At 43.4% G+C, this 11,196-nt stretch overlaps 1 protein-coding gene across 1 annotated transcript; it reads left to right on the forward strand.

Annotated features, from left to right (window-relative positions):
• The first annotated feature begins 3,980 nt into the window (after positions 1–3,980).
• LOC115118223 (zona pellucida sperm-binding protein 4-like) lies at positions 3,981–9,030 on the forward strand. The gene is made up of 12 exons (XM_065020041.1): positions 3,981–4,372; positions 4,446–4,564; positions 4,662–4,878; positions 6,559–6,681; positions 6,760–6,932; positions 7,022–7,119; positions 7,443–7,591; positions 7,714–7,891; positions 8,235–8,370; positions 8,542–8,621; positions 8,786–8,842; positions 8,934–9,030. The coding sequence occupies exons 1-12, from the start codon at positions 4,027–4,029 to the stop codon at positions 8,968–8,970; spliced, it is 1,713 nt and encodes a 570-aa protein (XP_064876113.1). The 5' UTR covers positions 3,981–4,026; the 3' UTR covers positions 8,971–9,030.
• The last annotated feature ends 2,166 nt before the right edge of the window (positions 9,031–11,196 follow it).

Here is an 11,196-nt window from a genome sequence, read left to right on the forward strand (position 1 = left end):
CTAAACATAGAATGCCCACTCAGATCACACCCTGACCAAACAAAACATAGAAACATACAAAGCAAACTATGGTCAGGGTGTGACAGACAGATGTTACCTTGGAATGCTGAAGTATAATTACAAGCACTTCATAAGTATCAAAGGCTTTTATTGACAATTACATGAAGTTGATGCAAAGAGTCAATATTTGCAGTGTTGACCCTTCTTTTTCAAGACCTCTGAAATCCGCCCTGGCATGCTGTCAATTAACTTCTGGGCCACATCCTGACTGATGGCAGCCAATTCTTGCATAATCAATGCCTGAAGTTTGTCAGAATTTGTGAATTTCTGTTTGGCCACCCGCCTCTTGAGGATTGACCACAAGTTCTCAATGGGATTAAGGTCTGGGGAGTATCCTGGCCATGGACCCAAAATATTGATGTTTTGTTCCCCAAGCCGCTTAATTATCATCTTTTCCTTATGGCAAGGTACTCCATCATACTGGAAAAGGCATTGTTCGTCACCAAACTGTTCCTGGATGGTTGGGAGAAGATTGGATATGTTGGTACCATTCTTTATTCATGGCTGTGTTCTTAGGCAAAATTGTGAGTGAGACCATTCCCTTGGCTGAGAAACAACCCCACACATGAATGGTCTCATGATGCTTTACTGTTGGCATGACACAGGACTGATAGTAGCGCTCGCCTTGTCTTCTGTGGGCAAGCTTTTTTCCAGATGCCCCAAAGGGGTTTCATCAGATTAAAATGACTTTACCCCAGTCCTCAGCAGTCCAATCTCTGTACCTTTTGCAGAATATCAGTCTGTCCCTGATGTTTTTCCTGGAGAGAATTGGCTTCTTTGCTGCCCTTCTTGACACCAGGCCATCCTCCAAAAGTCTTTGCCTCACTGTGCGTGCAGATGCACTCACACCTGCCTGCTGCCAATCCTGAGCAAGCTCTGTACTGGTGGTGCCCGCAGCTGAATCAACTTTAGGAGACGGTCCTTGCGCTTGCTGGACTTTCTTGGGCTCCCTGAAGCCTTCTTCAAAACAATTGAACCGCTCTCTTTGAGGTTCTTGATGATCCGATAAATGGTTGAATTAGGTGCAATCTTACTGGCAGCAATATCCTCGCCTGTGAAGCCCTTTTTGTGCAAAGCAATGATGACGGCAGGTGTTTCCTTGCAGGTAACCATGATTAACAGAGGAAGAACATTGATTCCAAGCACCACCCTCCTTTTGAAGCTTCCAGTCTGTTATTCGAACTCCATAAGCATGACAGAGTGATCTCCAGCCTTGTTCTCGTCAACACTCACACCTGTGTTAACGAGAGAATCGCTGGCATGATGTCAGCTGGTCCTTTGGCGGCAGGGCTGAAATGCATTGGAAATGTTTTGGGGGATTCAGTTCATTTGCATGGCAAAGAGGGACTTTGCAATTAATTGCAATTCATCTGATCACTCTTCATAACATGCTGGAGTATATGCAAATTGCCATCATACAAACTGAGGCAACAGATTTTGTGAAAATTTATATTTGTGTCATTCTCAACTTTTGGCAACGACTGTATAAAATAAAAAAATCTCACATTTGCATAAGTATTCAGACCCTTTGCTTTGAGACTCAAAATTGAGTTCAGGTGCATCCTGTTTCCATTGATCATCCTTGAAATGTTTCTACAACTTGATTGGAGACAACCTTTGGGAAATGCAATTGATTGGACAAGATTTGGAAAGGCACACATACCTGTCTATATAAGGTTCCACAGTTGACAATGCATGTCAGAGCAAAAACTAAACCATGAGGTCGAAGGAATTCTCCTTAGAGCTCTGAGACAGGATTGTGTCGAGGGACAGATCTGGGGAAGGGTACTAAAACATTTCTGCAGCATTGAATGTCCCCAAGAACACAGTGGCCTCTATCATTCTTAAATGGAAGAAGTTTGGAACCACCAAGACTGTTCCTAGAGCTTGCCGCTGAGCCAAACAGCAATCGGGGGAGAAGGGCCTTGGTCAGGGAGGTGACCAAGAACCCGATGGTCACTCTGACAGAGCTCTAGAGTTCCTCTGTGGAGATGGTAGAACCTTCCAGAAGGACAAGCATCTTACAGCATTCCACCAATCAGGCCTTTATGTTAGTGAGGCCAGACAGAAGCCACACTGCAGTAAAAGGCACATGACAGCACGCTTGGAGTTTGCCAAAAGGCACCAAAAGACTTTCAGACCATGATAAACAAGATTCTCTGGCAACATCGTTACAGTGAAGCATGGTGGTGGCAGCATCATGCTGTGGGGATATTAATCAGCAGTAGAGACTGGGAGACTAGTCAGGATTGAGGCAAAGATGAACGGAGCAAAGTGCAGGGAGATCCTTGATGAAAACCTGCTTCAGAGCTCTCAGGACCTCAGACTGGGGTCAAGGTTCACAACGACCCTAAGCACACAGCTAAGACAACGCAGGAGTGGATTCGTGACACGTCTGAATGTCCTTGAGTGGCCCAGCCAGAGACCGGACTTGAACCTGATTGAACATCTCTGGAGAGACCTGAAAATTTGTGCAGCAACGCTTCCCATCCAACCTGACAGCGCTTGAGAGGATCTGCAGAGAAGAATGGGAGAAACTCCCCAATACAGGTGTGCAAAGCTTTTAGCGTCATACCTAAGAAAATTTGAGGCTGTAATTGCTGCCAAAGGTGCTTTGTGAAAATACTTTGTAAATGGTCTGAATACTTGTGTAAATGTTTCTAAAATTCAGTTTTTGCTTTGTCATTATGGGGTAATGTGTGGAGAATGATGATAAAAACTGTAACCTAACAAAATGTGGAAAACTCAAGGGGTCTGAATACTTTCCGAAGGCAGTGTACATTATATGTGGTGAAAACCAAACACTGCGTTCTACAGTAAGAACCTCATACCAGCAGTCAAGCATGGTGGTGGTATGGTGGTTGTGTGATTGTTTAGGGATGCTTTGCTGCCTTAGGACCGGGACGACTAGCCTTAATAGAAGGAACCATGAATTCTGCTCTGTATCATATCATTCTGCAGGAGAATGTCAGGCCATCTGTCTGTGAGCTGAAACTGAAGCGCAGCTGGGTCATGCAAGCAAGGCCATTCTCCAAAACACACAATCAAATCTAAATGAAAATGGCTAAAAAGCAACACATTTGAATATTGGAATGGCCGAGTACAAGTCCAGACCTTATCCCAATTGAAATATTGTGCCAGTTCTTGAAATGAGCAGTTCATTCTTGAAAAGCTTCAAATGTCACTGAGCTGCAGCAGCAAAATTCCTCTAAAGCGACGTGAGAGACTGATCAACAACTACAGGAAGCGTTTTGTTGGAGTCATTCCAGCTGAAGGTGGGGCACAACCAGTTATTGAGTGTAAGGGGTCAATTACATTTTTACACAAGGGCGTTGGGTGTTGCATAACTTTGTTTATGAAATAAATTAAATGAGTATGTAATTGTGTTATTTTTTCCATCGGGTTCCCTTTATCTAATATTATGTTTTGGTTGAAGATCTGATAACATTCAATATCAAAAATATGCATGGCACTGTACAGACAATCCTGGACAGTGAAAGCTTTGGGATGGCGCTATCCCTTGCATTCACCTGTCTAATCATGTTAGGATCATTGTGTATTATTACTATTCAGAGGGAGGAAGAAAGGTATGCCGCTCTAAAGCACTCAAACCTAATATTCGAACTGGGCCCTGGGCAGCCAAATTCTGATCTTTTTTTTACAAATTCATCTTTTGACCAATCGGATCAGCTCTGAAAAATATTTTGATTTGAAAATATCTAATGTGATCAGTGGAAAAATGATCAGAATTGAGCTGCCTGTGTAAACGCAAACATAGTGGCAGGTAATAGATTATTCACTCCAGATGTTAGCGTTTACCTTCTGAGAACGTATATTTTGATGGAGAGTAACGTTGTTCCAATTGGTAGAAAGGTGCAGCCAATTGCAAATACTTCCTATATATACCTAGGAGATACATCAGCTGTCATCCCGTTTTCAGCATTCGGTGAGTCATTGTATGAAACCATGACTTGGCAAAGGAGCGCACTGCTTTTTTTCCCGGTTTGGCTTTGCTTTGCATTGCCTGCAGCGGGATGGGAGCGCGTTTCCGAAGAGGCAACCTTTGCCCACCACAACCTTGACACAGAGGAGAATTATACCAAAGACAAGGCTGTAGTGCAATTTGGAGACCCCGCCAATGTCGATCTTAACGCCGACCGTGGATTCCATGTGCAATTCGAGGAGGTATCAGATGCAAGAAAGTGGGTATCCGTTACCGAAGCTGCCCCAGTCAGTTTAGCGGTTCTGTGCGGTGAGGATGAGTTTAAAGTAACACTGCCAGCTGGTCCAATGAGTGAAGTCAAGATTTTGGGTAAGTTATTTATAGGTTTAAAGATCATCAAATGCAATTTGTCTACTTTGCTCATTTTTAACTTTCCCTACAGGACCCAACAGTATGCTCTCTGTTCTTGACGCCCCGGAATCCTGTGGATACTCCTTAAATCGAGGACAATCTCAGAACGCCTTAACTGTCCGCTTTTCAGGCTGCCTCATTAGTCGTCAGGTAGGGTTTTTGCCTTTCCAATTTAAAATTATACATTTAAAAGGTGTAAATGTGTCATTGGAATGATTGTACGTTTCTTGCCACACTGACTCTGCAGGCTGGACGGTACACCTTGATGGTGTTGTATGTCAATGAAGCTGGCATAATGGATGTTTCTACAGTGTCCTGTGCGGCTAGCCCCAAATCCTCGTTGTCCTCGACCGTCCACCTGCCCCTCTCTAATGGTCTTCGCAATGCCCATGGTGGGCCTCCTTCAAAGTGTCTTAATCCCACCCCTCGCAATCCCAGCGCTCAAAATCCCACCAAATATCCTGGTGAGTCTCATGAAATGTTTATTCTATTTCTTTGGATAAGTATCAATATTTGCTGTTGTGGTCTGAGGCAGTCGGTAAAGGAGCATTTTGTGAAATTTTTAACAATGCTCCTAAGAATGTAATAACGATCAACTTGGTCTTGATATGCTTTTTGGAGACCTGGTCATTTTGACCAGATCAGAGGTGCTATTGAAACTTATCTACTACAGTGCTGAGATGGACTTCTATCCACTGGTCATTGAGTTTTCAGCTATTAGTGAACAAACATAAATGCACTGACTTTACTGAGTTACAGTTCATATGGAAATCAGTCAATTGAAATTGATGTACTTTAGGTCCTAGTCTATGGCTTACATGTGACTGGGCAGCGGCACAGCCAATGGGAGGGTATAGGCCCACTGGCTGGGCCTGGCTCTCCAGTTACTCTGAGGAAGGTTTTTCCCCACCAGGGCTTTATTACAAATACTCCTTAGTTTCATCAGCTGTCTGGGTGGCTGGTCTCATACGATCCCACAGGTAAATAAGCCGGATGTGGAGGTCCTGGGCTGGCATGGTTAAACCTGGTCTGCGGTTGTGAGGCTGGTTTGCACACTGCCTAATTCTTTAAAATGGAGGTGGCTTATGGTAGAGTAATGAACATTTCTGCAGTCAGCATGCCAATTGCATGCTCCCTGAACTTGAGACATCTGTGACATTGTGTTGTGACAGAGCTGCACATTTTATTGTACCCATCACAAGGTGCACCTGTGTATCGATCATGCTATTTAATAAATCAAATATTTATATAGCCCTTCGTACATCAGCTGATATCTGAAAGTGCTGTACAGAAACCCAGCCTAAAACACCAAGCAGCAAGCAATGCAGGTGTAGCAGCACAGTGGCTAGGAAAAACTACCTAGAAAGGCCAAAACCTAGAGGAACCTGGCTATGTGGGGTGGCTAGTCCTCTTCTGGCTGTGCCGGGTGGAGATTATAACAGAACATGGCCAAGATGTTCATAAATGACCAGCATGGTCAAATAATAATAATCACAGGCAGAACAGTTGCAACTGGAGCAGCAGCACGGCCAGGTGGACTGGGGACAGCAAGGAATCATGTCAGGTAGTCCTGAGGCATGGTCCTAGGACTCAGGTCCTGAGAAAGAGAGCATACTTAAATTCACTTAGGACACCGGATAGGACAGGAGAAGTACTCCAGATATAGCAAACTGACCCTAGCCACCCGACACACACTACTGCAGCATAAATACTGGAGGCTGAGACAGGAGGGGTCAGGAGACACTGTGGCCCATCCGATGACACCCCCGGACAGGGCTAAACTGGAAGGATATAACCCTACCCACTTTGCCAAAGCACAGCCCCCACACCACTAGAGGGATATCTTCAACCACCAACTTACCATCCTGAGACAAAACCGAGTATAGGCCACAAAGATCTCTGCCACGGCACAACCCAATAAGCTTCTTGCTGTGCCTCAGGTGGATGAAATATCTTGGCAAAGGATAAATAATGACTAACAGGGATGTAAACACAATTGTGCAGAAAATTAGCTTTCTTCACAAATGGAACAATTGTGTGTACTTTCAGCTCATGAAACATGGGACTGACACTATCTAACTTTTTTTTCTGAAGTATAATTCATTGGCTACTGATCCTTACTTCCAATGTTTTTTGTATTTCAGGCTGCAGTATTCCCCAGAACCAGCACTTGGCTTGTGGTTTCACTGGAATCTCGTCTTCCCAGTGTTTGGTGATTGGTTGCTGTGTGGATTCGGCAACTTCCGCCTGCTTCTACCCAATGGATGGTAAATACTCTTTCACACGGCAAGATGATGTTTGGCTTTGAATAGTGAGGACTGATGTGTACCGCTCTCCCTCCCCAGAGTGCACTGCAGACCATCAGTTTATCTTTGCCGTTCACCATAACCTCACCACTTTCCCTGTGACTCCCACCAAACTTGTGGTTGCTGGGAAGTCTAGCTGTGGCCCAGTCATTGTCACTGATAAGTTTGTGGTCTTCAAGTTCTCAGTCACTGAATGTGGAACTCGCTCATATGTAAGTGGACAAGAATATTACGTCTTCTGGAATCCTCCTGGTGCGGTTCTTGTTCCACACAATTACTTCATTGTTTTGATCTTAATTAGGAAATTGGCAATACCGTGATCTACACAGCAGAGGTACAGACGGCCGTTCGAACCCTTAACCTGAAGTATGGCATAATATCCAGAGACAACCCCCGCAGGTAATTCAGATGTCACATTTTGCAACAAACAAAATGGGCATTGCTTATTGGACAGGTTCTTCAGTTTGGTGTTTAATGAACATCTCAATGTCTACACCTTCTAGATTTCTGTCTTTGCTATATGCCTCTTTCCTAGTGTTCCTAAATATTGAGCTGATTCACCAGTTAAGTAGCTCAGTGTATAACTTCTTCAAACATTGCTGCTGCAAATGCCACGAATACTTGGCACTTTCAGAATGTAATTTAATCTCACTAATTGAGGAATCATTAAATGCACATGCTGAGATTGACTAGTACCCCCCCCCCCCTATGTTCGTCTCTAGAGTCATGGTTGAGTGCCGCTACCCTAAAACGCTGGGTACCCTGCCAACAGTGGCGAGTGTGGGCTACATGGTGAAAAGCCCCAGTGTAACATTCCCTTCAAAGGTGACATCCAAGGGACTGTTTGGTGTCGAACTCAGGATTGCTGAAGGTATCTGGCTGACATGTGAACACGCAATGGCCAGAACATAATGGTTACTGTCCCATTGTTGCGGATACTTTACATTGCTGACAAGCCCAATGCTTAAATTGCTCTTTTACCTCCCCCACCAGACAAAACTTATACCAAGTACCTCAAACGGCACCATCAGCCCCTGCGTCTCTTCCTGGGTAAACTTGTGTATCTAGAAGTTCGTCTGACTTCTCCAAATCCAGAGGCGACACTTTTGGTCAACTACTGTCTGGCTTATCCCCGCTCTGCCAAGCACGTTCTGGTGCTCATTCACGAAGGGTAAGCACTGCAATGACTTGGTGTGACTGATTTGCCTAACGTACTGTAGATTACATATTGGTGGGCCACCTTGCTCTTGAACAGCCATTGGCTTTAGAGGCTGAGATGGATGGACTCCAATGTACTCTTAATTTTGGCAATGAGTCCCTTTATGTACTTACCCAGAGTCAGGTCAACTTGTGGCTCCGTTTGTCTGTATGCAGTTGAAGGAATTTTCTAACCAGCTTTGGCACAATGAAGACTAGGTATCTGCTAGCTTTGGCTAATGACACTACCAATCACTTCCTTCATATTGGCCAAGAGTAAGTTGTCATTGAGTTCTCTCTCAATTTCTCACTTCTAGGTGTGCCAACCCTCAGGACCCCAATGTCTCCATCCTTAAATTCAGCAACCTGCCCCAGAACCGCCACCAGCGTCGCTTCATGGTCCAAGCATTCCAGTTCATGGATCAACAGACCAACAAGTATCTGGATGAGGAGGTGAGGAAGCAGAATATGGACTGGGATTCACACCTTGATTGGTGTCTTGTTACATGGTGAATGAGGCTTTCAAAAAGCTCTTTCTATTGTGTGCAACCTTTTTTTTTTTTTTGAGCTGCACAAAGTCAAACATGTTTAGTTGGTTTTGAATCTCACTTCATTCCTCAACAGATCTACTTCATGTGCTCTACTGAAGTGTGTATGCCCACAGAAAAAACTTGTGAAGAGCGCTGTTTTGATGGAAATAGGAGGTGAGGAAGACTGGGGACTTGCATCTTGATTCCCTGGTTTGGTGTATTGTCACATGGTGACTGATGTACCAGAAAAGTGAACTGTAGTTGGCCTTCATTTCTTTACATTTTGTCACATTAATTATTTAGTTAGTATTTAATCTCACTTAATTTCTTCCCACCAGATCTACTACATGTGCTCTAGATAAAATAACTGAGAAGAGTGCTGCTTTAAATAAAAGGTGAGTCTTGCATATCTTTTGTTCCCAGATTTGAAAGTAACTTGCTTAAATAGGAGCACTTCTAGCTTTCACGCCTATTTTGTTTTTCCAGGTCTGACAATCTGCAGGGTGACAAATCTGATGCTTGAACATGCTAAAGAAATGTGGTAATTTGACTAATGCATATTAAATATATTTTTATCTTGCCTATTTAACTGAGTTGTATTTATTGTAATGAGACTTAGGTCTGCTTTTTAACCTATTTTGTGAAATTGTACAGTAACAGTTTCTGGTATACTGGTTTGCTCTGCAGCGTACCTGACTTGGGCCACGTAACTAATTACTGTAGCCTCTACACCCTTGTAATTGTCAGCTTTGGTAAAATTGTGCACATGGCAGGTGTCATCACAAATGTATGTCTTGTGGTGACTTGGCTGTTTGGTGACAGACTTCTGTGTGCATTTTGATGCAGCCTAGAGGGATTTGTCTGTTTCAAGGACATTATACCAAGGCACTGTCAACAATGCTAATCATTCCCGGTTGGGGTTTTCTGTGCTTAGTGACTCTGGATACGGTTTCCCAAAAGCAGCTTAAGACTAAATTCACATTAACCATAGGATACTAATACATTTAGCCCTAAGATGTTTTGGGGAAACAAGGAACTGAGCAAGGCAGTGCCTCCCGTCAGCTCATGTTCATTTAACTTCAGTAGCTTTTGACAGCCATTGCTGGATTGGGGTGTAGTCATTATACAAAGACCTTAGCAAACAGTTGTGAAATGTTTAGCAACAAACCATTTACTCAATGTATAACATTAGTAATTAACCATCTATTGGACATTCGGGGGTGTATTCACTAGTAGGGGCTAACCTGACTTTGTCCAATTGACAATTCTGGTTTGAACTTTTTCAGTTTGAGTAAACACTTGTTTTGGGATGCTATTTGTCTAAAGGAAGACACCCCTCCCCATTTACCCCTGGTGACGTTGCGTCACACCGGCACACAAACAATACTTCAAATGGACCGAGAAGCTCACGAACACCCATCCGTAGCACGCGCTCCAGCAGGTGTATCTCACTGATCATCCCTAAAGCCAACACCTCATTCGGCCGCCTTTCGTTCCAGTACTCTGCTGCCTGTGACTGGAACGAATTGCAAAAATCGCTGAAGTTGGAGACTTATCTCCCTCACCAACTTCAAACATCAGCTATCTGAGCAGCTAACCGATCGCTGCACATAGTCTATTGGTAAATAGCCCACCCATTTTCACCTACCTCATCCCCATACTGTTTTTATTTATTTACTCTTCTGCTCACCAATATCTCTACCTGTACATGATCATTTATCACTCCAGTGTTAATCTGCAAAATTGTAATTATTCGCCTACCTCATGCCTTTTGCACACATTGTATATAGACCCCCCCCCCCTTCTCTACTGTGTTATTGACTTGTTAATTGTTTACTCCATGTGTAACTCTGTTGTCTGTTCACACTGCTATGCTTTATCTTGGCCAGGTCGCAGTTGCAAATGAGAACTTGTTCTCAACTAGCCTACCTGGTTAAATAAAGGTGAGTCCCAAAACCAGACTCTACTAAATTGCCGTTGTCATGTGTTGCTGACAATTCCGAATTTGACTTTCAGTGGCACGGTGATCACTAAACGATGAACTTGGGAATACACGGACGTCAATGATGCAATTCATGCTCCCCAATTTGTAACTTGTTTATAGCTTGGAAAACATCTAACATTGGGAGAATTTGTTTTGTGTGAAGTCTCAGACACGCATGTGTCATAATTATGCACACCTTTCAATTATTTTGTATGAATATTGGCAAAATCCAAACATATTGGGATGAGTGTTGGGGATAGCGCTTTGCTTGAGCCTTCAGCCTTGCTTGGTCATTGTGTCTAATTAGCCCCCTACATAAGTAATAACTTTAACTCCCTCAGCATTGGGACATTTGTGCATATGGCAGAGGTGCTTGTGAACCTGCAAATGGGGTGATTTAGGTTACCTCAGTCACAAACCCTGCCAGTTTCTTCAAGCGACTTGATTTAACCACAATGCTAGCCTTAAATGAAGACCAAAGCACATTTTATGAAATAGCCCATTTTGCCTGTGGAAATTAATTTGTGTTTCAGCTTCACATTTCCAAATCGTATCGACAGCAAAAGATGCCAGGGTGGCATTTTTTAATTTGAATCCGTTTACAATCTAGTCTTTCCTCTCGTAACTATAACCCCTCATCTACCAACATATTTTAAATGTATACTACCATTCAGAAGTTTGGGGTCACTTAATTGTCCACGTTTTTTTAAAGCAAAGCACTTGTCCGTTGAAATAGTGTAGACGTTGTAAATGACTGCTGGAAAC

Source organism: Oncorhynchus nerka, linkage group LG7 (assembly GCF_034236695.1).
Source record: "Oncorhynchus nerka isolate Pitt River linkage group LG7, Oner_Uvic_2.0, whole genome shotgun sequence".
Taxonomy (NCBI): Eukaryota; Metazoa; Chordata; class Actinopteri; order Salmoniformes; family Salmonidae; genus Oncorhynchus; species Oncorhynchus nerka.